This window comes from Caloenas nicobarica, chromosome 10, assembly GCF_036013445.1.
Source record: "Caloenas nicobarica isolate bCalNic1 chromosome 10, bCalNic1.hap1, whole genome shotgun sequence".
Lineage (NCBI taxonomy): Eukaryota > Metazoa > Chordata > Aves > Columbiformes > Columbidae > Caloenas > Caloenas nicobarica.
This window is the reverse complement of record NC_088254.1, coordinates 6,762,387-6,789,805: the sequence shown is the minus strand read 5'-3', so window position 1 is coordinate 6,789,805 and position 27,419 is coordinate 6,762,387. Positions and strand designations below refer to the sequence as shown.

General features: G+C 37.7%; 1 protein-coding gene and 1 long non-coding RNA gene across 5 annotated transcripts in view; one reads left to right on the top strand and one right to left on the bottom strand.

The window, feature by feature from the left end:
- Positions 1–26: 26 nt before the first annotated feature.
- On the bottom strand, positions 27–25,258 carry ICE2 (interactor of little elongation complex ELL subunit 2). Of its 4 annotated transcripts, none has more exons than XM_065641812.1 (16): positions 25,121–25,153; positions 24,437–24,518; positions 23,948–24,052; positions 20,978–21,245; positions 20,304–20,423; positions 19,288–19,422; positions 18,824–18,940; positions 17,119–17,278; positions 14,975–15,159; positions 13,571–14,510; positions 11,399–11,577; positions 9,824–9,953; positions 5,676–5,760; positions 5,532–5,582; positions 4,209–4,467; positions 27–1,773 (listed from the first exon to the last, which is right to left on the bottom strand). In XM_065641812.1, exons 4-16 carry the CDS (start codon positions 21,182–21,184, stop codon positions 1,615–1,617), a joined length of 2,727 nt encoding a protein of 908 aa, XP_065497884.1. In that variant the 5' UTR covers positions 21,185–21,245; positions 23,948–24,052; positions 24,437–24,518; positions 25,121–25,153; the 3' UTR covers positions 27–1,614. The 4 variants fall into 4 exon arrangements, with proteins under 4 accessions (XP_065497884.1, XP_065497883.1, XP_065497881.1 ...); XM_065641811.1 differs by lacking the exon at positions 25,121–25,153 and adding an exon at positions 24,669–24,892; XM_065641809.1 differs by lacking the exon at positions 24,437–24,518 and having other exon boundaries at positions 25,121–25,258.
- Positions 25,115–27,419, top strand: part of LOC135992542 (uncharacterized) — an 18,349-nt gene continuing 16,044 nt past the window's right edge. The window contains exons 1-2 of the long non-coding RNA XR_010606749.1: positions 25,115–25,470; positions 26,054–26,157. This is a non-coding gene — a long non-coding RNA (uncharacterized LOC135992542). The remainder of the gene's footprint in view (positions 25,471–26,053; positions 26,158–27,419) is intronic.

The following is a 27,419-nucleotide window of genomic DNA, read 5'->3' as shown; positions in this document are numbered from 1 at the left end:
GGATTTTGTAACATGTATACCCCAGTAAGCAATGTAAATACTTTGTTTACTTTCATGACATTAAAATATGTCATGTCAAGCCCTGGTGAGCAGAAGAATGCTTGATCAGATGTGTGAACTTGGCAACTTCCTTAGTCCAAAGAAAAGACTCCGAAGAAAATCTTCATGGTGGTTGTTTTTTGTGTCAGCAGTTAAGCATGCATACAAACAGCTCTCGAGAACATCACGCAAACAAAAATTGGTTCAGACATTTTGAAATTGTTGTGTTCTTTAAAAGGCAAAAAAGGAAAACAATTTATTTGACTTACTCTTGAAGCTTTCAAGAACTCATGAGCTCATCTAAAAACAATACTCTTAACAAAGGAAGATATAAGCACAAATCCAGAAAACAAAAGTAATGATAGAGAAGATAATTTTCAAGCTTCAATTTTGAGGATCGTTTCTGTTGAAATTCTATTTGATGAAACACTGAAAGTACGTACCACAAAACAGGTGTAATGCAGAGGAATCTTCCCGCACAAGGAATCACGTTAGGTACAAACACATCAGAGAACACAATGCCTTTATATACCAACATTCAAAACAACTTTAATTTTCCCACACAACACATTCACTAGAAAACCGCATGTCACCACAGTGCTTGGCCTTTTCACGAACGGGAGGTATTCTCTTTTCCTAACTTCCCTCCATCAGTTTAGCTCTAAATTTCAAGCAAACTACTGATGTGCAGCATAGTCCGGTTGGGTCTTTGGAATGACGACCAAGGCCTTGATCCTATCACTTGTTCCTCCAGGCAAACCTAAATACCTCAGGTAAGCACTACTGCATATCAATGTGAAATCTGAGATGAGATTTAGGCTGTAGCCATTCAGTAATACAATAATTAACTGCATACTCATTTTTGAAGACACACCAGAAATCAAACCATTTTTAGAAACTGTTTTGGGGAAACATAAAAATATCTATTTCATCTGTTAAGCCATAACTTGTAAGTTTCCTTGTGCAAATTTATGGCACCTATTATTCAAATAAACACATCTTTTGTTCCCCAAACCTCATTTCTTACACCATCCTAAAATGTATTTTTATAAGTAATTAAAAAACTGGTAGACATTGCATGTTAAAAGGATTAAGTAATTAAATCCAAGTTGTTCCCCTTATGCACAATACACAAAGTAAAATATAATTTAAGAATATGTCAGAATAAAAAAAATTCTGTAAGAATTAAGCTGAAAAGTTATTTTTATTGTTGTTACATCATATCAGATATTGCTGTCAACCACCGCTTCATTTTTCAAGCTGTAGTTTTGCTAAGAAAATCATGAGACCAACAGAAGATACTTTTGTCCCCTAACCTCGGCTGCAGAGACTTGCCTTTTTTTCCTTTGAGTGAATCTGAGATTTTTCACAGGAAAAGTGTCCACTGAGGTAAGAAACAAAGGTTTATAGCATGCTTCAGCTGTGGAGCATTTCCCCTGCCGGCTTGTTCTGGCTCCTTTGAAGCTGCAATAAAGCCTCAGATTTTTTGTTTTGTCTTGTCCTTCTCCAGGCCACACTTATCACAGCATGGTTCAGCTGTTCCTACTTCGGTTGCTTTTTGTTGTACTTCATTTTTCACTTTTTGCTCATCATGCTTTGTTTGCAGTAATTCTTCTTCAGCTTCTTTGTAGCCACACCTTCATTTCTAACAGGCTTCGCCCGATTGCCTTTTGTTTCCATAGCTACTGGCTTTCCCTCACAGGGTGTGTCTGATTGCCCTTTCGTCCCAGTCATCTAAACGCACACGGGGAGAGAAAAAAAAAAAGAACTAGAATGTGAATAATCTTAGGTTTGTATTAAGCACAGACATATACAGCTACCTTCAGGGAACTGCCTTTTACTTCTTGTCATTCCAACCAGACTCAGAGGCCACATCTGGACTGGGCAACAGGCTGGTCTTCCTGTCACCAGGGGGGTCTGACCACTCCTGCCTCTGTCTCACCCAGGGGCCTGGATTTCCTTCTGGCAGAACCCAAAGCGCAGGAGGGAATTAGGAAGAGATTAACAACTCCAGTTTGCCCTGATATGAAGTCCCAATGTGGCTAAAACATATAACTGGGCCTAAAAAGCATCCCACAGTGCAGTAAGCTAGGCAGAGTTAGTATGTGGCCTTTACACAAATGAGTAAATCTATGCTGAAGAAAAATAACGCTTGAGAATTTGCTTACTTTTAAAGTCTTGTACTATCTGTTCAAAACATTAGAGCTGAAAGTGAAATCTTTGGGAAATTTCCAAAGCATGATATGCATTACTTATTCACCAGCACAAATTACAAAGATGATTGGATTATTAGAAAAATTTCCACAAAATTTCTATAAAAATTTCTTTAGATGCAGACAATTTTTCTTCTTAGAACATTCTATTCTGTTTTAAAAACAACAGCAACAAAACCAGATGCCAGTGACTTTTAGGTCATATTAATTCTTACTTATCCTAATGACGTCTGGAAGGCAGATCACATTCAAACATCTAAAACATTTTCTTTAGATTTAACTGCACTCCGAAGAAATGAAGAATATAAATGCTGTGTAAGGTTGTTAATTTTCAGTAGAAAGGAGTAAGCCATCCACATACAATTTTATATTTGTCTGAGACACAGAAATTGTGTTTTCCTAAATTAGTGTACTCACATGCCTCTAGACAAAGTATATATGCCTCTACACAAAATAACTTATTACTCTTATTTTAGAAAGAGCATTGCATATATATTGTTACAAATGTGTCACTGTATAGGGAAGAGCATACCAATAAGAATTTAAGTTTCTGTATGTCAAGGAAAGCATCTGAATTACAATGAAAGTTTCCCCAAAGGTGAAGGAGGTCAGAGCAACAAGAGACAGGTGATCAATGGCATAGAGGGCCAAAAGCAAACCTTATTTAGGCTGCAGAGAATCACTGTTATCCTTACATGAGCTTCATTTAAAATTACAAACAATGAAGAACAGATCCAAGATGCTCTGCCCTAGCCACTGAAATCAGGAATCAATATTAAGACAGAAAAGATTTCCAAGAGCAGCATGAGGGGACTGAGGAAAGTACTTTTAAAGAGTAACATCATTTGGTTTTCTGTCTCACCATACGATTATCTCACATCTAGTAATGTAAAAGCTCTGACAACTTTTTTTTTTTTTTATTCTGTGTGGCTGATTTGCTTACAACCTCTCTTGTCTGCATCAAATTTCAGGTATCAAATATTACAGTTGAGTGTTCATTGCCAGTCCCACAGAGAAAGCACTAATCTGGATCCCTCTCCTCTACCTGGCTACTTATTTTCACTAAGCTGGCTAAAATTTAATATCTTAGGCTCCAAGACATGTCAGTTTCTGCTAAAATAGCTCAATAAGGTTAAGACTTTGAGATCTGGGGGAAAGACAGAGGGGCAAATGGAGATGAAGGTGGGATTGAAAGAACAGGAAACCAGGATGGAAGGCCCTTCCTGAAATTGTTTGACGAAAAAGTACATGAACAAAAAGCACCACCACAGAGTTAAAATTAGAAAATCCTTATAAATACAAATATTGTATTTATTTCAGCTGTACTGAAAGCCTATAAATTAAAAAGCTTTCAATTAAGCCAAATGGTACATTCTTTTTGCTGTCCAGAAGTATTATTAGCTCACACTAAAGATGTAAACCTTCATGTTGAAAAAATTTTGCCATCAAACGGGGTCAGGGAAGTGTATTTTAAAAAAAACCCAAAACACTTAATGTATCACAGAGAACTGCAATAAGAGCTCAGTGGAATAGACCCTAACAGTAGAATTCACCTTACTTGATTTTACTTGTCTGTAGTTGTGGTAATCATCTTTACTCCTCTAGTTATCAGAGAGAAAATGACAACTCTATGGCACAAGTCCCACAATCTACTTAAGAGGCCCATCCTGGTGTGGAGATGCATCTTATAAAATACTCCATTTCCTTGTGTTAACAGCACAAGTTGCTTAAACATTATTTTTCTGTACTGTAATGTTTAAAGCTAGGAGAGATGAATCTTACCTGAAATATTTTTCAGGCAAAAGTTATTCCTGTTCTTCGTAGTGGATCCAGAACTCTAAAGGGTCTCTCTGACCCCCACAGATGACAGATAAATAGACTAGCTATATATCCAAGGGACTGAAATAGATTATTTCAAAACTGCGCATCTGCTTTTCCATCAAGCGTGATACTGACCTGTTGTTTCCGTGTGGCTTCCTCGGGTGCAGGTGGAAAGGTGCATGGGATTCTTCCATGACTCTTGTGATAGGGCAAGGGGATGCTGGGATCTAGTGGCACCCAGGGGACTGAAAGAGTGGCAGGTACAGCAGGCAGATCACAGTGAGCTTTATGTAAGTTATAGGATGCTCTCGTTATCTTGCCAAGAGAACTCTTGTAGATTGCAACTGACGAATCTTCTGCAGCATGAGTCAATAAATAAGAGCCTTCCTGCAAGCTAAAAAGATAAAGTTCAAAATGAAAATTATTATTTAAATGGTTTTGTTGTGTCTCATTTGACCAGGTTAGCTACCAAGTTCTTTATGGAAAAGCAAAACTTCTTTAGATATTTATTTATCAGTCCCTGTTTTGCAAAAAGACTATGGACAAAAAACCAGAAATTATACTATATTGATAAATACATACTAATTCATGTGTTCACAATGCATTTATAATGTACTAATTTATCATTGATGTACAGATTGTCATAATGTTCAGCAAAATATTTAAGCATACACTGAAAACCATCCATATTTGGTAAACCATAATTCTTTAACCAGCACCTTACAAAGCATAATGCATATATGGACACAGACACACAGAATTGATGTGCTTTAAATCATGCAGGATTAAACACGTTTCTGGGAAGATAAGTGTCAACCAACTGCTCATACCAAAAATCTTAAGTCACAAATCACAAAGCTACAGAAATCATCAAGTGCAGGAAAACTCTTCTGTAATTCAAATTAAGAGGCTTCACACACAGTGCAAGAAATCTGCTTCACTAAAAAACTGAAAAACGCTTGCAGACTGAAAGCCTTGAAGTAGCTAAACAAATAAAGGAAGGCGCAAGAGATAGGTTGCAATGTTGTACAGAGAAAAGACATATGCTGCTCTAAGTCAAGCTAAGCAGAAGGGAACAAAAACAGTATTTCTACAGATTAGGCAAAAAACCCCCTGACAAAAACCAGAAGTCCAAATTTTAAATGTCAGCCTACATACATGATATTACAACCCACTCCTGTAAACTGTTTAATCATCTCAGAAGTGTCCGGTCTCCTCTCTTGAATAAGTGTTTCATAAAAATAAAACTATTGTTTTGCATTATTTATACAAAACCTGTAAGCCTAAGTGTTTTTGCACAGTACTGCATTATGCTATGCTAGACCTAAAAGAATCTGTAAAATATTTCATGTATCCAAAGAAATAAAAATCAAAGAGTCGACAAGAATCCTACGGAAGAAATAGGATGACCTGGGTAATGTTGCAAATAAAAACAATGAACAAGAATGGAGCGCTTACTCAGACACTTTCTTCAAAATGTGATGAAGTATATTTAATGAATTCGCAGGCCTGCAAAAAAAGAAAAAAATTACAAAAATAGTAACTTGCAAGGCTTGTAAGGGGTTCAAATTCATTAGTAAAAAAACCTACCAAAATACTTACTTAATCAATCCAAGTTTTTCTCTCAAAACTCCTGCAGTAATCTTTTCTATCATAATAAGCTTTGATGTAAAAGCATCAATACGTCCTGAAAAATATTACTTCAATTAATAAACTAAAAATAAAAGCGTAAATGCAAAAGCATAATTTACAGACCTAATACATTTTAAAAGGAATAAAAAATTTTGCTCTTTTACAGCATAGAACAGTAAAAAGTATTTCTCAATGTTGCACAATAACTGAAAGTAACCGTATAGCTCCACTCCTTATTAGCTTCTCCTCAAATGAGAAACTTCTCCATTTCTAAACTAATCGACAGCATAGCTGAGGGGGAAAAAACCCTATGAACTACTCATACCTAATTTATATTATTGTATTTTATATTTGAGAAGTGACTGATTGAAAACATTTGACATTCAAGAAGTTACCTATACAGTAAGTACTTCTTTCCAACCCATTTTTCAAATCTTTATTTAAAGGCCAATATTATTCTATTCAAGTGAAAGTAAAATAATGCAAATGCAAATAAATGAATAATGGTCAGGGTAAAATGTTCCCATTAATCAGCAAAGCTTATCGCAACTTTATTTACTGCTTTGATCAAGTACAAGTATTTTATTTGGGAAACATGTCACAGAGATTACTCCCTTTGCAGATGCAGGGTTTCCGATCTGAGTAGCAAGGGAGCTTATATCAACAACCAAGCCAGGTGCTTTACTAGCAAGAGGAGGACACCACTCTTAAGTTTGATGATAATATCTCTGTTTTTGTGCAAACAACCACTACCTTTTTTGAGATGATACAAAATAAAAAATTCAACTTAATATCACACCTTGCAATCTCTGCAGGAAATCACAATTACACTTCTGTTTTCTTTCTCATCTCCTGAGCTGGCAGCACTGCTGACTCACTGCGCTGAGCTATGAGATTCCTCCCTCAGCCACACAGAGCAACACAACACTGAAGTACAATGCCGGACAATTATGGAGCCCAGACCAAGGTCCAAAGAACTTTCCATGCATACTTATTTGGCAAAACAAAAGACTGTTGAGACAGTCAATTGAGTGTTTTCAAGATCAAAGAACTCCTTAGCAATTTAACACTGCAGTCTGCCACATGCTCGAAACTTCAATTTTAGAGGCTTCACTTAATATCGATACAGTCTCAGAACTGTCTGAACAAGAACACAAGTTGTAGGTATTGTGCTAGTATTGGTAAGATCGCAGTTTTCAAACAGTTGGTCCATATTTTCACACTCATACTGTGGGGTGAATTTAAAAAGAGCAGTAAGTCTATGGCTCTACTACGGCCGATTTAAAAATTTCTTTATTACAGGACATGATATTTCACTTAAAGTCATTCAAATTTTAGCATGATCTGAGGAGCCAAGTTGGTGACATGCTGAAGGTCCAATGCTGTATTTGTAGCAGATTTTTTTTTTTTAAAACAGTGGTGGGAGGGCGCCTGCCCCACATGCTGAGAGTACTAATTTACTGTGCAGGGCAGTGATGACCCACACTAATCCTGTGCTTCCTCGGAGCACGCAAAAGGAGAACCCCTGTGGACCCCAGGCTTTGCTGCTGGAAGAAGCGCATGCAAGAGCTGACAAACACACACCACCAGAATAACCAGGGTTTCTCAATCCCAATGACTCTTTCTCCCAAGCACAAGAACAGAGTGTCGGTGCCAGGCCACTAAGGCCGGCCAGCCTGGGGCTCCGTGCCCATGTCACAGCCAGCGGGCATCTATGGAGGAGTCACCGGGGACACTCCGTATGGGGATGGCTGGTGATGCCAGAACAACTCCTGCCACCGGCCGCCTGCTTTCTCCTGAGAGCCTCTACAGAAGGAATGCTGGCTGGATGAGCTGTCTGCAAACTTCTGCACTCACGCCATGCTGTAACTGATGGGAGATTCGATAGACCTGCACTCTTTCAGGTTTGTGTACTTCGTCAGCAGATAAGGCTTCTCTGTACAGTTTCGCTATTTCCTCCCGCTCCTTGTGACTCTGGACATGTTAATAAAAATGTTGATAAAGTTTCCTACGGGGGGTTAAATCTCAGTGCAATTCGGTATACTGTTGTGCTTGTTTAAAGAAGAAAAAAAAAAAAGATAAAAATGCTTCAGTACTGTATGTTAAGAAATGATTTGAAATGGAGAACTGTGTGCTTAATCATCTCTTTGTGAGGATTTTTTTTAGAGCAGGGAAAAACCACAGCAAATATTGCTTTTAAAATTTAAAATTAGAATCATAATTTCTGTTAAACATGGAGAGCGGACAAAGAAAGCTGCAATCGGCAAATCTATCACCTCAAATATATTAGAATTCACATAAACCTTATAATTCCATGATAGGATGCAAAGTTTCTATGTAAAAATTAGGAAAGAGAGAACTCAGCATTCCTAAAATAGTATTCTGATGTGAGCCACCAAGAGCAAAAGTGTAATTCAGTGCACAAGTGGAAAGGTTAGGCAACCACAGGCCACAACTGCTGCCATAACAACCATAAAAACAGAGATTTTTTTTTTTCTACAATGTGAAAGCAAGGCAGTTCCCACTGTAGAACATTCCTGCACTGCACAAACAGGACTGTCCTCACTCTGTAGCAAGTGCCAAACATATTCTAAAATGCATTTTGACTAACAACTTTGTTGCAGATTCTCTAAGAACTTACTAATTACAATATAATCAGTATCAGAGAGTTCTCCGTATACTAGAAGGGTTGTTAAAATAATATGGCCACATTCTTTATATGCATCATTTTAATTTCTCTACAGAACACACGTATCCTAATAGCATAAACCTTCCCAGTATTTCAAATGTCACTGTACAAACATGAATACAGCATTTTCTACAGGACACATGTTAGTGAAACTTTCCTTATAATGCTGCTTTCCTAGTGTGCTTGGTTTATGTAATTTTGGATAAATGGCCTTTACAAGTAAGATATCTGCTAACATTTCCATGCTTTTTAGCCCTGCTTTATTGTATTATATTTTCTGTGCTCTGAATTATAGCTGTCATCTCTTCTACGCAACATTTGTAGTTTCCTGCTTCATTCTCACTGCATGTATGTTACTTTTCATTTAACAATTCTATTACATTATCTCCTGTTTCCATCTGCTGCATGATACAAGACAAAGAGTATCAAAATCATCCCTTTGAGAGGGATGTTTCAAGTCATATCTCATATTGGGAAATTAAATTTCATGGGTCAGTTAGATACGGACAATGGGAAACCTGGAAAATGTGTTTAAGTAAGATCATCCAGTATTTGGAATACCTGAAGAATATCACAGCTATGGAAAGAAGTTTTCAATAAAATTATGTGATTTATTTTTCTTCTTCCTATTAGGAATTTCATTTCTGCAAAGCCAGAAAATTCTTTTCAGTACCTTGAGTATGAGATACATGTATGTTGTTTTCAAAGCATGTAATTTCTCTTATTTCTGACCAACAGAACTCGGTTTAGCCCTATCTTTCTTGTTTTTCCTCATTTTCTTGTATCTTATCTGTCTACAAGTTATCAGTGTAGAAATATGAACATTGTTTGTTTTCAAATAAAAATAAGTAACTTTTGACATTTTCCCATCCTGCATGCTCAAAGGCCAAGCAATCCGCATCCCCTGAGCCACATACTCAATCCTCTGTTCGTCTTTTGTTTTTGTATGTAACAACAAATGTATTTAAAATGATTGTACAAAATGGTAAGACATATTTATAGCTCACATTTGAACAAGAAATATTTTTACCACACCTGCAACAAAATAATTCCTGACACTCATTAAAAAAGAAAACAACCCTCCCCTAAAAACCAAAGATACTTTAAGTCATGAAGGTTACAAACTTCAGAGAAGTAAGTTCATGCTTACCAATGCATTTGTCTTTGAAAGGCAAAAAAATGCAGCTCTTGAAAACAAAGATTACTGGATGCTATTCATCTAAAACCAAAGTTGAAATATCCCCATTCACCACCCAATAGAAATTTTAGACAAAACACTTACTTAAGATAAAAGTGAAAACTAAGATTAGAAAGTTAAAATAAATAAGGACGTATGGAATACGCCTTTAATAAGCATTTTTGTCTTCTGTTATTCCATGAATATTCAGACATACATGTTTCTTGAGTAAAAATCAACACATGAACTCACCAATATAAAATAAGCATTCAGAATGCAACATACTCTCTGTCCACAACTGACACACTTCACTTTCTGTAAGAGCTTCGGCACCGTAATAGGCTTGATATTCTAGTTTTGGCAACAGGAACATTGGAGTAAGCTGTAAAAGTAACGATACAAGAAAAATCAGCACTTGCTGTCAAAAAAAAGTCCACAATTGATCTACATTTTGTAGTTGATAATCATCAGTCTCCCACTACAGCTGAAGCAAGAGATTTGTGTGATGGCTCACATTCTATAAAACCCACAGTACAAACTTTGGACTACAGAGACTCTACAGAGAGGAAGGTGAAATATGAGATGAAAAAAAAACCCCACAAGCCTATGCAGGCTTTTATAAATAATAAAATTTTGCTGATAAGTATTTTTTCCATGGGACTAAATTAATTTGAAGTTCACACTTCTGTGCTCTGCTGCCCTCTGCAGGAATTTAAGAAAACACACATATTTCTGATTTGCTTATTTTCAGTGCAATCCTCCCATTTATTTCCCTTGTCAGAATCTCACTTGAAATTAGAACCTAATGCTCGGACTCTCAGTTGAAATTAGAGGCTAACCTTTGCATGTTAACACTAACAGAGAAAATAAAAGCTTCTTCTCACTGACAAACAACAGTCTAAATTTCAGCAGTTTATTGAAAAATCAACAACAGTGCTCTGTTTCCGATTAACAAACTAAGCAGCTATTCACAGGCATTTCTAAGCAGTGGATGAATAGCAAAGACATGGTATTTCTTCAAAATGAGATTCTGAGCAGGGAATCTTAGCAAGTAATCAGAGTTACAAAGCTCTATTTCCATTTTAACAAAGCATAAACAACTCACAAAATGCCTGCCTACTGTAACTCTGGTATTCTGGGGAGGGAGATACCACATCGAATTTGTTGAATGATTCAGAGGACAAAAATTTGACAAATTAATAAATTACTGAGGATTCCAGAATAAGCTTTTCTTCTTCTGATGTTACAAGGAATATTTGGATTACACTTGCATTTTAAACGTTTTTTCCTCAGGACAAACAATTTGCTAAGATGAACACCATAGCCTTTTCAAGTAGAATGAATAGCATCTCTTTTTATCTTTAAATGTGTCCTCTGTTGTTCATTCTATCTCCTATTTCTCTGCTTAACTAGGCATAATAGCGAGGCTGAATCCTGCTTGAAAGTATTTATGATCACGAACATTCTCAAGGCCTTGGGCCAAAAAATCTAATTACTGCATTAACTTTTACGAACAGTTCAAACTGACATCAGTTTACGTAATTACCCATGCATATTACTGTAACACAGTTGTAGTAAGAAATGCGGAATCACACTTGCTTATCTTATTTAATCAAGTAGGTTTAAAGAGATCACAAGTTATTCTTCCCTCTCTCCCTACAGCAAATATTTACTTAAAGAAGATACACACTGTAAAGTTACAATTAAAGGTACTAATTGTCTGAGTGAAAACACAAATGCTATGAAGGACTGGGAATCCCAGAGATGCCAGTTGAGCTTAACTGTTTAAAAACCAAACCAAAAAAACCCTAACAGCAGAAACTGTACCTTTGGGGCTTTTTTCTTTTTATGGTATTGCGGCAACGACGTCACTTTTTGCACACTGCAACGCACAAGTAACAATAGATCATTCAAACTGAATAGCTTATACACAAGGTTGCCATCCTGAGGTGCTTTATACTGTGAAGGGTCTTCTTCAAGCATCTGAAGTTCATTTGGCAGCTTTGCTATAGAAAATGGGTAAAACAAAAAATTACAATTTTGTATACTCTTTACCATGAAGCTAATTAGCTTTTTTCTCTTGCAGTAGATTTTTTTTTTAATAGGATCTGTTTTGTTTCCTAAAATTTTGGAGTGAAAACCACAAAATTAGGCCCAAGAAGTCACTTACGTATTACGAAAAAATTAAATTTGGAAAATGTCCACTGTAACTTTTAGAAAAGACATTCTAAAATATTCCCACATATTTTATCATAATCATTAGATACAAACAGAGCTATGAGACTCCACAAATGGTGTTCAAAGGCGGGTATTTAAGCCATAGTCACTCAGCACAAAGGAGATAAAAACTTTATTTATAATGAATGCCTTCTGAGAACTGTCATCCATTCACCAGTCACTGAAATAACTCAAGCCTCAGGTCTGGGTGATAGCATAAGCCTCTGCTCCAAATTGAGTTTGCTTCAACCTCAATACTAACATATTCAAAAGAAACACCACATCTCTGCATCCCTTAGAGATATTTTAAACAAAACATATAAAATAAACATGAATAAACTCCAACTTGTTTACGACTACTTATTGAAAACTCATCCAGTTCTGGTTTTTGTCCTGCAGATATGTGGAAATATTTGTCAAAACTACAAATGGGTATTGCTGTAGTGTTATGAATCAATACATTTAACATTAAATTTAGAGTATATGTGTACCTTTGAATAAACGTATACCGTGAGATATTATCATCCAAGTGACCAGAAATTTTCTGTTAGTAACTTAGTTCTGGCTTTCTGCAAAACGAGACATTCATAGAGGTTTATCAGCTTGCTATAGAACTTTCAATTTGTAGAATTATGCTTTCTGTTCTTTCACAGTCACACTTCAGCATCTTAGCAATATTGGTTTTACTATCTCTATTTAAAAAAAAAAAAAATTCTATTATCAGACACCTGAATTCCATACTCTGGCTTTTTAAGAGAAGGGAAAATAGAAAGAATACCACGCTGCTCAACCCTTCAAACTGAGGGAGGAGACATGGTCTTTTAGTAACTAATAAAATTCAGTTAAATCGATAAAAAAGGTAGGCAGTGACAACACAATTTCAACTAAAATGGAATTAGCTGGGTTGTTAACTGTTTCCATTACAGATTCAGTAATTAATTCCTATGTGATAAATGCCCAGCTAGTCATAAAATACCAGCAAAACATGTTTTGCCACCAAAAAGTATCAATTTGTTGGAATTAAATATTTGAGAACAAGAGTATCTCTCCTGATGCAACCTGCCTGCTTCTGACTTCAGTTGTACAGGGCTCAGAAGCAACTCGGGCATATGAGGAAAACCTCAACGTTCATGGTCCCAAGGATCTACAAGACTTCTAGTTCTTGGCTGAGGTCTGGGTGTAGCAAAGGCTCAATTGCCAGCTAAATGCCTGAAAACTTGGAAAGGTGATTTGTAGAAAGTCCTCATTAATCTTCTGGAACAGATTGCTAGGAGCTAAGAAACAGCAACTGAACTAGGAGTCTCGGAACGTACACATCCAAATTTCAAGTTTTCTTTCGAGTTTTAATTGCATAATTTTTCTTCTACAGAAAATGTAAAATAATTCCATTTTTGTTCGACAATAAACTATTTTTGCAGACCAGACTACTCAAATAATTGAACTTCTGAGGTAAAGTAACTCATTTCACTACCAAATGATTTCTTCCCCTTGCTTAAAAACCTCGTATATAATAACTTTTTATTTCTCTAAAGTAAAACAATATTTCACATGCACCTCTGTGGACAAACAGCTCCCAAAATGCTCCCTTATGTGTGCAAGACAGTACTTTTCACACAGAGAAGGTATTGTTAAAAAAAAAAAAACAAGAGTCACATCTCTAACTAAATGCAACAGAGGTACTATCAAGATGTTCCTCAGATGAAGGAGTTAAAATGCTTTTCTGTTATATTTTACCAAAATTTGGAAATTTTATTCCTTACACAATGAACACCATTTACTCACTCTTTGGCACTCCCTGAAAAAGCGAAGTCCAGGTATTCCTAGATGAGCCGCTGGGATTTGAGGCGGTGGCTGGCACGGCTTCTGTGCTGGAGCTCACCAGTGGTTTTGGAGACTGAGGCACCTGGGCTGGCGCAGCATTAGAACTATCACAGCTCACCACAGGCTGCTCATGAGCTTGGTGGGAAGGTAACTTGAGCAGTTCAGTTTGCATTTTCAAAATCTGTCCAACAGGATCCAGTTCTTTGGACAACTTTCTGGTAGGCTTTCTGGACGTATTTTTTCCCTGACCCACACCTGAGCAATCAGTCATGCCTGCTAATGGAATCTGGGTGGGGGAAGGTGACTTGGTAGCCTCTGCCAAGCTATGAGCAGCGTTTGGTACAGTTGTTTTGCAACAATCAGTGTTTTTCTGTTCTGTATCCATTATCAAACGCTGTTCATGTGTGTCACTACTGCATAAAGAAGTCTCATTTTTTTTCACAGCATTAGCCTCCTTGTCACTAACAGCATTAGATAGAGTATTTAATTTTATTTCATTGCCTGATACTCTGGTCATGACATGCTGTGCTTTGTTCAGTCCTACCTCCTCCGAATTTAAACTTTCGTGAGATGAATTTTCTTCAGGACTGAAGCATGGAATATCATCTAATGACGGAAGCTGCATGCTGGCACATGCTGAAACTCCCTGCTCAGAAATGGTGTTTTTATCTTCTTCACCTCCACTGTTTATGGTGAATGTGGTTTTCTTCTCTGTTTTTAGGCCACGGGATAAAACTTTAGCAGTGTTACTAACTGTAGGAAAAGTACTTTCCATTTTACAACTTCTTGAGAGCTTGACAGCTGCTCCAAAAGTTTCCAGTTCAGTAACATCATCATCGAAGTCCATCCCTGCGTCATCTGGAATAGGAATCTTCCTGCACTGGTAGGTATCGGAAGACATCTTAACATGGGGAGGAAAAAAAAACCAAACCACCACACAACAAAAAAAAACAAACCAAGAAATAGAATGTGTTAATCACAAGTAAGACGCTGTCAAGTTGAAAACATGGAAAGCATTTTACAATCCATATTTTGACTGCTGGAAGAGGGGGTAGTAACTGAAAAAAAAAAAAAATTCCTGCGTTTAACAAGTCCTAGAAGTTGAAAGGTCTTTTCAAGCAGAAATAAAGTTCATAAAACTTTTCCCACTTAAATAAACTGATCAAAATACATCTTAATAAAATAAACATTAAAGCCGAGATGCATTTAAAGGAACTAGACAGACATTTAAAAACATATGATCTGTAACTCAGTGGTAGAAAAACTACAGGAAATCTAAGTTTTCCTTCATTATCACAGTACAAGTAACTTAGGAATTAACACATAGGTTTTTTGTTTTGTTTAAGAAGAGGTGAAGCTACTTACATCCCACTGAAGCAGATTGTCCTCAGCTGGTTTGTCCATTGATATGTCAGAAATAGAAACGCAAGACATTTCAGTTGCTATGAAGTCCATTGGAATTTCATGGAAGATTTGGTTCCTCTCTCTTACTGTCATTTCCTTTCTCAGCAGGGGTGAATCAACATAAACCACTTTTGCCGGTTTACTGCCTTTTCAAGAACAGAAAGAGATTGAGTACATATTAAAGGAAAAGAGACTGTTGGATAATTTAAATAATCTTTCAACTTCTGCTTGTGGTGAAATCCATTCTGCATTCCCACTACAAGAAATTCAAAACTATCCTCTCATTCATTAATGTCAGAAAATAAAACTATGTGCAGATACAGTGTGAATTGCTGGGATCCTGCAGCAGCAAACCACACCACATTAACAGTCGATCAGATTTTAAATGCAGTTCTAAACAGAGAATTTGAAAAATAAGAATTTAGGATTCTGTCATTCCCTATACTGCATTATAGCATCAAATGCATTCTGTTGGGGTTTTTTTTAAGCCTCGTTCCCCAAAAGTGATGGCTACAGTTTACATGTTTTGTAATCACTATGTCTGGGCTCTGCTGCCCCACTCTTTTGTTTACACTTCAATACACACATGAATCATTCCTAGATTTATCAAAAAATAACACCAATACTCTACCCAGCATTATACAGAAAGCAAGAGCAGATAGTGAACATACCATCACTGTTCCAGAAAAAAAAAAAATACCTGTGGATTGGAAAAATCTCACTAGTGCAAGAGGTGGGCTACAGGAAAGGGAGAAAAGGAAAGAGAGGATAAATCCTTCAAGAAAGAGTATATATTGCTAACATATTCCAAATGCCCTTTAGGTGTTAAGTTTGGATTTAAAAACAAACTTCAAAAACTGTAAAGCTGTAAAAGGAGTCAGGCATAGCTTTACAGATTAGGTAATTTAATTTCACGTAGGAAAGTGCAAAATTTGTCAGATATGCAGATATTTGAGAGCTCATTTACTACTATTCAGAAGTCTGCTACAGAAACTTGTGTGAAATGCACATAACATGGACATTCCACGACAACAACCATTATAAATACTCATCATGAAAAAAGCTCCGGTGTATTTAAAAAAAAAAAAAAAAAAAAAAGAGGGTAATGAAAGGATATCTATATTCACATTATTGACGGAGTGCTTGACAACTAAAGTATAGCATTCAGGTAAGATAATCAGTTTATTCAAATTATTTTTTGTTGCAAATGGGAAAAGTGATCTCTATAGGCATTAATTATTTATTCATTATTCTATGATATAAATAGATTCTTTTAATTCCAGAAAATGTTTGCTCTTTGTTTTCTCATAAAACTTCAGTACTTCCTTTTTAGCTTGTTGAAATCAGTTCACGTGATAATTTTGATAGCTTCATGCAGTTGTTTTCTTTTCAAGGAGCAGAGCTTACAGCTTTGAAAAGCAAAAGGACATTTAGCTGATGACTTTTTTTCCCCATGTGGAAAACAGCTGTATGTCCAAATTCCACGTTAACAGTGAAACCTCTAGAGGTTGTTACTATTCTCAGCAACGAGGTGGAACAAGGTGTAGAAAACTATGAAATGACTTTGCTATCAGCTTTTTTCCTTGAAAACAGAGGACAAACTATAGATTTTTTAAAGTTCATTTTTTCTGATAACTTCAATTAAACTAAACCTTTTTCTTTCCAACACAAAGGCCCCTGACTCATTACCAGATGACAGCTGAAAACTATTAACTTCAGATTTTTGCCCTTCAAGATGTGTGAACTAAAGTCAAATTTTATTACTTTGTTTGAATCCACAAACTAAAAACATGGAAGTACTTAAGAGAAACTATTTTCTTACAGTTGCATTCTAGAGTGCTGCTGCTTCAGAAAAGGTAAAAATCTGAGCTTATAATTACTATTATGATTTCCATTAGCCTAAGCTTCTTTCTTTTTTAAATATATCAAAAATTAAACTATTCTATTATTGTGTGAAGTAAGCCAGACTACCTTCTGCCTTCCTGCAGTTGGTTTTACTGTATTTTCTGATTTCCTGTTCTTCAGTCAGCTCAAAAAAGATTATGAGAATATATAAAGGTCTTCATGGACAAACCCGTAATTTTTGTAATGAAAACATACTATACCTGCAACAGGGATAATTTTAACACAAACTGGAATTTCCCATTGTTCCTTGTAGTTTTGTCCATGATTATTCAGCAAAGTAAATAAAGATTGATTACTTAAAACAACTTGAGGACAGTATTTCAAAGCAAGTTTTTCTGCATTTGAATCTGAACTAATATCCTAAAGAGAAAAAAGTTAATTTGTTTAAACGTTTTTAAGGAAGACACACATAAATTTAAATGTGTAAGAAAAATTCCAAACCCAAACAAACATGGATTAATCACCCCCCACAAAAGCCCAAATACCACCAGTGCCAGACTTCAGAATCAAAAGAAAAAGCAAAAAATTCCCTTGAAGGCTTTCTGCTGAATCTTATGCATCCATTTGGCTGAACCTTATGCATAAGAAAAAATATCTTCTTTTGTCTTTCAGTTCATTCCTATTAATTTGGATTACTAGGTTGAATAGGAATTTGGATGATTGTGAAATAGGGGAGTGAATTGTAGAAGAAAAAAAAACAAAACAGGCATTCGCTCACACATATATTACAGATCTTAAGAGTTAACTAATAGCACAACAAAGAGATCTAACATTAAAGTATGGTTAAAACTGCACAGTTGTTTGAATACAGATTATACATAAAGAATCTTAAAACAAATATAAAAACATTAAGAATACAAATTCAGAATCAGCATGATAAAATTATTAAACATTTGAGTGTGCATTTCCACGAAGAGAAGAGGCTTGGAATGCTCACAAGGTGGGAGGAGAACTTCGAGGACTAAGATAACAGAAGCCAAGGAGCACTGAGGACCATGAGGGAGAAATCAGGAAAGCCCAGCTATGTACTTTTTCCTGCAACCTGAGACATCATCAGAAATATTCTCTGTTGATAGCTATAATGTCTCTTGAGGTATGTATCATTCTCCTGTGTCACCTCTGCTACCTTTTAAGCAAAAGTGTCTTTGCAATCACAGTGCCTTTGTTGAAAGTTGAGTTTTTGATACGTGAACAACCTCCTTAAATTTGCAGATAACAAATTATCTGGAATAAACAGTCACAAAAAAAAAAAAAAAAGAGTTCTACAGAATGAAAAACTCATTGATTTTCTCTGTGGAAGAAGACAAACAGAAACATCCGATATTTAATAGCAAGGTAGAATGGAATCTAAAAATTGTTCAATTAAGAAATGGAGTTTATGCTGTTTAGCAAAAGAAATTCCCAGGGTAAGCTAACCTAATCGACTTTTCAGATAACCAGACAGTCTAAAGTATTTCTTCTTAGCCTCAGGACTTCTTTCTTAAATAAGAAGCCTTTACACCCACATGCATTCATAGGTAGGTATACGCACACACAGAGGCCAGCTTAGAAATTGCAAAGCAAAATTTAAGAGGAACAACACAGTAATGAACAATTGTATCTAGATTCCACAGACAGTGTGTTCCTACTTATAGACCTCTCCAATGTTTCACTGAGAGAGCAGAGAATGTCCCTTCCAGAGGCACTAGATTCAAAAGGTAATAACCGAACTTTTGACAAGGGAAATGTGATTGCTATAAATGAAATACTAAACAAAGAATGATGCAGTATACGCTCCTACGCGACAAGATGTGTAAGATTAGGAAAAAAAAAAAATGAAGAAACTTGATGCTGCCAAATAAAAAGGGCAAAATTGCTCTTCTCTACAAAACATGCCTTAAAAATGACAATAAAAAGGTTACTTACATTGTGCATAATGGAAGCCTTTTTTTCTGGAGTTATAATAGATGTAACAGTTTTATAATCTGTGGGCAGTTGAACAGACATGGTAGGGAAATCTGTTTTACCATGTCTTGCTGTACCCTTGAAGAAATCAAGCAGTATCAGAAAATAGCGTTAGCTGAAATCACACTGACTCAACATTGCACTTCTCATAATGAAAGATATTAAGAATTTATACATGTGCATTCTAAAGTTAGCGTTATATTAAAAATATACTCTGAATGTAATCTTTTTATTGCAAAAATACAGTGAAGGGTGTTAATGGCCTTAAAACCAAAATAATTGCATTAATGTTTTCATTAACAATTTTAATTATAACCCCTATCCCAAGCACTGAGTATTACTTGTAAAAGAAATCTGAACAATCCAGATGTAATTCTACTTATTTGAAAACACCACCAAAACAATATGTATATGCAAGCTATTACCATTACAAGAAGATTTTTTTCCAGCTTAAAGGTCAACTGTGTATGAAACTTTCCTCCCATGATACTCATGATCTCCTGGAGTGTGTAAAACTCAGGATACTTTTGCACATGTCCTATACAAGCACGTAATAATTCCTAGCATAAAAAGAAAAAAAAAAATAGTTTATGCATTTGTATCTTTCATCAGATGTTCACTGAAAAACATTTTTTCTGCAACTGCAAGTTGCATTTGCATATACTTTCTGTAAAGAATATAGTTATATTTAGCAGATTAGTGCTAACAAACTTGTACAACTTTTCCAGTTAGAGATACTATTTAAAAACTTAGAGATACCAGCACAACTCTATAATAATTAACTGGTATCAGAACTGAACACTCTACTCTCTAGTAATATTTTTGTAAAATAATGTGGCACTTACTAGAAAAGACTGAATTTTTAACAAGAAGAATATAAGTAGCCCATCTCAATTAAGGCAGGACATTATGAGGAAAAAAAGCAAGATCCAGTCAACCCACTGATGGGTAAACTTAACAAACCTGTATTCTGGAAATCTTTTCCTGAAATGTGCTATTAAACCAAGAACGATATATAAAGTCACATTCATTTTTGATTTTAGAATCAAAGTGGATATTTAACACGGCATGAACTTGCAGATGATTATGATTACAGCCTGAGTAGCCTCTGATTAAATTGACTTTTTAACATGCTACTGTAGTGGAAAGCTTAATACTCTGTCCCAAATTTAAAGATGTCATTTACTTATTTGGTGACTCAGTCTTTGTACAGTATTTCATTCAGTGACCTCACCTATGCCTTATTGGCTACAATAAAGTGTGGGCCAAGCCACACTGCACAGCGTATGGGAAACGGTGACTTTTCATGCCTCATCCCACCCTGGAATCAGCAGAAGTTTGGGGAATATCAGTCCCCATGAGCAGTGCCGACATATCGTTATCACGAATCCAATATGATTATTTAAGAAGAGAAGAAATTAAACACAGTATTGGTAATTACCTCAGTATAACGTTGAACATGTTCAGAGATGGCATCATAATCCTGGGCACAGCTTTTTGCAGCATTTTGGGCAAATTTCATAAATTCTGCAACTTCATTGTCTACTACTTCTTTCATTTGCTGGGGAAAGGAAAAAAATTATTATTATTTTTTTTTTTTTTTAGAAAGAATGGAATCCTGTAGGCTAGGTATGTAACCAGCAAAATTTCCAGAGAGGTAGTACAGGTGATGGTATGAAGCACGGCACAAATTCCATGTGCTGCTCAATTTGGCAAGTCTTTGCATATGTTCAGAGTTTGACTTAAGTAAAAAACCAAAACAAATCTCTGCAAGGTCTATTTCCTTAAACAACAAAAAAACAAAACAAAAAACCACCACACCAACAAAACACCACCCCCCAAAAAAGAGCAAACATCTTTTGATCATACATTGCTGGTTTACAAAAATAAACGTTACAAGACATTGTTGGAGCAAATTTACATGACAGAGTGACAATGACATCTGAGCTCTGACTTCATAAGCAATTACATTTTAAGTAACAATATTTACTGTTTACAGTGATTTTACGATTCAGGATTCAATGAAAGTGAATGTAAAAACATTTTGATACATTTTCCTCAACCCTTGGTAACAACAACAACAAAGTATGACTCGTTCCGTATATGCACACTTACCAGATACATGAGTAATTCTCTCTCACTTACTGCATCAGCTTGACAATGGTTTACTTTTTTTGAGTACTTAGTCGTCAAATATAAGTACATTTTCTGCTCTTCTGCCGTCAAGCAAGAGGTAAACGGATAAGGGAGTCTAGGTTCTGGAAAATGATGATCGTCAGCTGTGTTTTTAACCTCCACCTCAACTGGATCTGCAGCCTGCATGCTACAAGTCTGCCTGTTTCCTGAAGAGCTTGCCAATGTCTTAACATTTTTTTTTGCTTCTCTGAAAGAAAAGTAATAAATGAAGGAACTTATACTTTGCTCATAAACATTAGTATTTGTCAGAATTAATAATGGCAGTCATGCAAGCCTGAACTTCAAATCCAACAAAATGTACTGGCTATAAACCCAACAAAATGTACTGCGAGATACTGTACTATTCCAACTCCTAGTGCACATCATAGGAATGTTGTTATTGTGAAACTTCACCTGGACAATGATACTAACCCTTAATACCAACAGCAGGTTTGCCACTGGTTTAAAGATGACAAAACAAACAAACGTGGGGGGTTTGTTTGTTTGGTTTTTTGTTTGTTTGTTTTTAAACAAAGTAGTGGATATATTAGTTTATAGACTCAATGTTAAGGTGACAAGCTAAATATGAAGATCCGATTATTTGTTCCAGAAACACACATTATTAATGAAAAGTTAAAGAGTCTCAACATTTTGTCATTCACTGATGGATGGTGTTCAGAAACAGTTTGCAATCAGAAGGGTCTAACTTATGAGTCAAAGTTACAATAGTAAAGGAAAGGCAACCAAAAAAAGCCCTTCTTTCACTGTAAATTATGTAAATTAAAACTACTTAATTGTAACAATAGAAATTCCAGATTTCAATGAAGAAATTCCTAAAAACAGAGCACACCATTTAAGGGTTTCTTTTTCTGCTCTACAAAATGTCAAAAGAGCTGCCAAAAATGATCCTAGGCTAAGGCAAGGGGTGTAGCTGCCCTAGCAACAACAAAGAAGTAACATTATAAAGCTGGTTCTTAAAGCAACTCCAGTATATGAAGGCTATCTTAGCTGTGCTCCATTTAAAATAACTGTCCTAAGAGAGAAAATGTTTAAGGTTAACAAAATGAACATTAACTGCTGATCTTGGAAAAAGCATATTTTTAAGATACAATTTCAGCTGTAGAAAACATCTCAAGTGTTATTCAAACCGAGCAGTATCACGTCCACAGTTCTTAATAATACTTCACAGCTGTCTCTCTGAATATGAGAATGTGTCCATCCTTGTGGCACAAACTGGCAAATTTAATTAAGCTGCAGCAGCGACAAGATGCTGACTCAGATACGCCAATGTAGGAACATCAAGAAATTCTAGCAGCTTAAATTGGCTATATTCAGCACTGAATGAAATGGCAGCACATCAAGATCATTTCAGTATGCAGCGCTGTCACAGTCTTCATCAGAGTGCAAACCAAAATAATCTGACAGAGCTTTTCTGTCCATATTTATAGTATTATACTTTATTTGAGCTGACGGCTTAAATTTTTCCCCTTCATTTTATCAGCAACCTGCCTTCACAGCTTCTATGGTGAGAGAACATACACTTCAGTAAATATCTATCAGAAACCCCAATACAAAAATTGACAAATTTCCTCCAGCTTTCACTTTCACATTTGCCTCAACAGGTTTCATTTCTCTTCCTCTTGACTATGGCCACACAACCCAGTCCCATCAATTTCTGAATTTTTTTCATTGCAACCTCTCTTCTGGCTATAAACCCACTTCTACCATACACAACTGAACACAGTCCCACTCTTGAGTGCAGCCACATCTACGCTAGAAACCCTCTTCCTACATCATCTAGAAGAATAATTCTACAGTAATACCCAGTGCAGCCAGTAGCAAGCTCTGAGGGCTGCGCTCACTTCTGCCAGTTCAAGGAAAGCTGCTCCAACAGAGAAGAACCAGAAAAACATCTTGCTGGAGATGTGCGATATGTAGAGAGTCATGTGATGTAGACTGGTATTGCCCTCAAATACGTGTTCTCACAGTGTCAGAATCTCCCTTTACAACAAATTATTTCTCCACATGCTGAACTCCTCACTTAGAGCACAGGAGCTACCTTGGCCTCTCATCCACACTCTTTGTGATGTCAATGTTCATCCATCATGAGACACCTGTATGTTCCTACCAGCTTAACAATTTCGTACAAAAAACAATAGCATAAGTACAGTCCTCTAACTTCTGATATCCACCAGCATGAGCTATGCGTTCCACTACACAAAGCAAATGTTGCTTCTATTTCCTCAATTTAAGAAAACAAAAAAAAGACATCAAAACCACACAACCAATACTACCTATACCACCCATCTTCACATAATTTCACTTCCCATTCTCCAGCTGTTAGCTGAGCTCTATACACTTTCTTCATTACTCAAGAAATTAATTGCAGTTCTACTGCACCTAAGACCCTGTTGGATCTCCATAAAGAGTGCTGGCTATTTCCAAAAGATACAGGTAAAACGGATTTCAATGTACACTATCATCCGCCATCTACCAAGTGAGAAGACAGAGGCAGCAAGACAATAATTTTAAAAAAGAATTAGGTCTGGTTCATGGATTACAGGACCTCACTGTAGCCAGATAAGAGTGTGGGTCAAACTTAATCCCTCTTTGGTACATAAGAGAAAGCAAAAAACAAGCATGATCCCCAAAAATAACACAAACCCCATCCCCAGACCCCCAAAATACCAGTCCACCCCTCAAAAGACACGAAAGACCAGAGGTCCCAACCTAGACTCTTCCTGCCTTCTGAGGTTCCACAACAGGTAAAAAGTACAGACCAGCTGCTGGATCGAGTCAGGAACAAATGCTTGCAGACCAGATAACACGCGGCTTTCCCCAAAACAGTAAGGGTATGGTGTCAGTAGCATGATGACAAACAGCAAAATATTATAAGATAACAGAATGTACCTGTTTGATAAATGCCATAGTTCAGAGATGCTTGGAGCCAATGAATATTTTTCATAGATTTCATGTGAGAAAAATACTTCACTGCCATTTTTTGGTGAAATATCCCTGATAATAAAAACAAAACAAAACAAGAACATTGCAATACACAAAAAATTAAAGGCCACATCTGCCCCTAACAAACAAAGAGAAGCATTATGTACTTAAAAACAAACAAACAAAAAGGCCATTTACAGTGTTTCCACATTCCCTCTTCATGGAAGCTGCATATATACTAATTCCCTACTAATTCCCTGGCTACACTGGGTATTACTGTAGAATTATTCTTCTAGATGATGTAGGAAAAGGGTTCCAATAGTAAAATACATGTGTTCTTTGCAACCAAAGGTAACAATACAGAGTCTAAGTCCTAGATACGGTGAGATAAATTCTGATGGAGTCACATGCTTTCAGGTGTTTATTGACCAAACCCAAACATCGGGCTGAACTCACCAGAATTTTGAGAAAAAACCTAAACTTGTTCTATTTCAGGAGAGATTTTGTTTTCCACACAGATCTTACACTGTAAACTGTCCTTTAAAAAAGAAAAAAAAAAAAAAATTAATATAGCCCTTCCACTGAACAGGGTTTATACAGTGTCAGTTTTACCAACCTGTTTTGAAAGGCATAAAGAAAGAATCATCTCAGTCCTCCTCACAAATAAACTAATTCAAAACCAACTCACCTCTCTAGACTTAATAAGCCGAATTACTTCTCTGTAGGGCTTTTCGTATTAAAAACAAGAACAACATCACTGCCCCAAATCCATTTCGTGGCCGTGCGTTACTCAGTTGCCCCTCATTTCTGAACACACACACACACACACACACACACACACACACACACACACACACACACACACACACACACACACACACACACACACACACACACACACCGTCACTCACTCCTCCCTTCTTCCCTCTCTGCCCCTCTCCCTCCCTGAGAGAACAACCAAAAATGGCGCCACCCCCTCGGCCCCCCCTGCGGCGGGCGGGGCCGGCGGGAGCGGGAACCCGGGCCCGCCCCGCTCCGCTCCCCCCGAGCGCATGCGGGCCGGGCAGCGCGGAGCGAGGGGGCATCTTCCCGCTCCTCTGGCGGGTCTCGCTGGGCGGGGCAGCGGGGAAACGCGCTCACCAGCTCAGCAGCTGCTCTTCGGCCGCCATCTTGGCGGGCTCCTCGGGGAAGCGCGTTTGCCGGCTCGTCGTTTCCCTGCGGCGTGAGCCTACCTCGCCGCGTTGGCCAATCAGCGTAGCAGGGCGCCGGGCGCGCGGGGTCAGGTGTTCTGAGCCAGCCAATGGGAGCGGGGGCTCTTCTCGCTGCTGGAGGGGCTGCGGCGGCCATCTTGTGCAGCTGCTGAGCGCTGCGTGTCCGCTGCCGCCGAGGCCCGTGCTGGTGCCCGCCCCGCCCGTCGCGCCTCACCGGGAGATGGAACGTGCCCAAGGCCTCTCCGCACTGCGGGCTCCGCTCCGACCCCACGTTCCTCAGTAAGGCGTGGCCCTGACCATGTGCTGGGTGCCTCGAGTGGCAGTTCCTGCCCCGGCTGTGCAGAGGTGGCCGGGCCGGCCTCTACCGTGCGGCTCGTCCCTGAGGGGGGTTGGGGCCACATGGGAGAGGGCCGAGGCGCCCTGCGGAGGTTGCTGCATTTATCAGCTTCTCTCCTCGGCTTCCACTTCCCCTGGTTCACTTCCCACACGTGTTAACACGTGGGCCGAGCCACAAAACCTTTTTTCTGGTGATCATGCTTCCCAGTGTGGTAAAATGTGGAATTCAAATATTCTTGGTGTCTGTAGGTCTAAGTGATGGAAACTGATTTGCTTGTGGTGTTAGAAAATATCCCCCTCACAGCTCTAAAGATGGAGAAGTGAAGAGGGAGGTGTGGATTGTGGCATGAAACAAAGCACTCGGAGCACCTCGTCCTGTGACTAAAACTGGGCACTATACACAAGTACATAAAAATACTGAGATGATTCAGAATTATGTCCAAACCTACCAACAAAGGAGTCTCTTTAGCTTGCTTGCAGATTAGCTTTAAGGACATTGTTTGATTTTAATTCTGCCCTTTTTTAGTTGATTTATCTCAGAGAAGTCGAAAGGTTTCTGTGTTCCTGCTGGATCCACCCAGAGCCCAGTCCTGGATGTAGCTTCGTAAGGAGTAATACTTCAAAACCAAGGTATGGTAAGAGTTACACAGCCGAATAATTTGAAGAATTAGCTCAGATTGTGAATGTGGAAGGTTTAATCCTACTTCAGTTTGCATCTCTTTAAAACCTGCAGTGTCTTTTTTTTTTTTTTTTTTTTAATGGTGCTACTTCTTACACGAGATCCTTCTACTTCCATGACATAAATATGAATATCAGCAAACACTCTTCACTGTGAGGATGACTGAGCACTGGCACAGGCTGCCTAGGGAGGTTGTGGAGCTTCCATCCTTGGGAAACTCAAAAGCCATCTGGACGTGGCCCCGAGCAACCAGCTCTTGGTGTCCCTGCTTGTGGCCTCTGGAGGTCCCTGCTGATCTCAACCATTCTGTGATTCTGTGAAGTAGCTGGGAGTCAAAAGCACCACCTCCTAACTTACAGTTTAGCTTTCCTTATGAGTGGGCATGGGAGTCCTCTGTTTGTCTCTCGCTTCAGAAAAATGCCTGCATTTTATATTGAACATACATAGGTGTTGCCTGACCTAGATCTTGGTGGTTAGAAACTCCTGAGTGGAAAGATTGGGCAGGAATCAGGTCCTGAGGATGAGAAAATTGAATCTAGCTTTTCGGTGTCGAAGACTGCTTTAGTCATGGAGCTGCTGTAGAACAAATGGCACTACTTAGTGCCACAGTTCTAAGAAAGCGATCACTTCCCACTGCTTTTTTTTGGTAGGCTTGATCTGTAGATGAAGGCTGCTTCCAGATATAGTGCTTCAAAGATGAATGCTAATACCTGTTTCTGGATCAAAGTCAGGCAGCTGTTAAAGCTCTGTCAAGACTGAGGCATTTCTGGGTAGGTGCGGAAGTAGAATTTTACAGAAGTCTCAAGACCAAGTGTGCTGCTGACATTCAGGTGCTCCCACAGTAAGCACAGCAGAAGGGAGTTGCAACTTTGATTCCTAAATTTTATTAAAACCTCAGTTTTGATACCCAAGTCTTCATGTAGATCTAGCCCTGTAGCATTTCCAAAGTCACTGGGAAGGCCTTAAGCCAGATTTCTGGTATCTTGCACTTCATGCAGTGAACTGTGATTTCAAACAAGAAGACACCTTCACGGAGAGGGAAGCTAGACTAACCCCTATTCATTCTGAGGAGGTTTAAAGCCCTTGTTGGCCAAAAGGGGAGCCTGAAATGTGCTCAGGAGTCTTCTTGTTTCCTTGCTGCCAAACATTACGTCATCTATGTGCTACACAGTTCTGATATGTGTGCTTAGAAGCGCAGCCTAATTTTGTAACG

Excerpts from the sequence above, each read along its gene's own strand:
- ICE2 (XM_065641809.1), bottom strand. The coding sequence starts at position 25,149 with ATGGCGGCCGAAGAGCAGCTGCTGAGCTG. Across the intron at positions 15,160-17,118 it reads TAAAATTATCCCTGTTGCAG|GCAGTAAACCGGCAAAAGTG; the intron begins GTATAGTATGTT and ends GTTCTTGAAAAG. Across the intron at positions 1,774-4,208 it reads AAGCCACACGGAAACAACAG|ATGACTGGGACGAAAGGGCA; the intron begins GTCAGTATCACG and ends GTGTGCGTTTAG.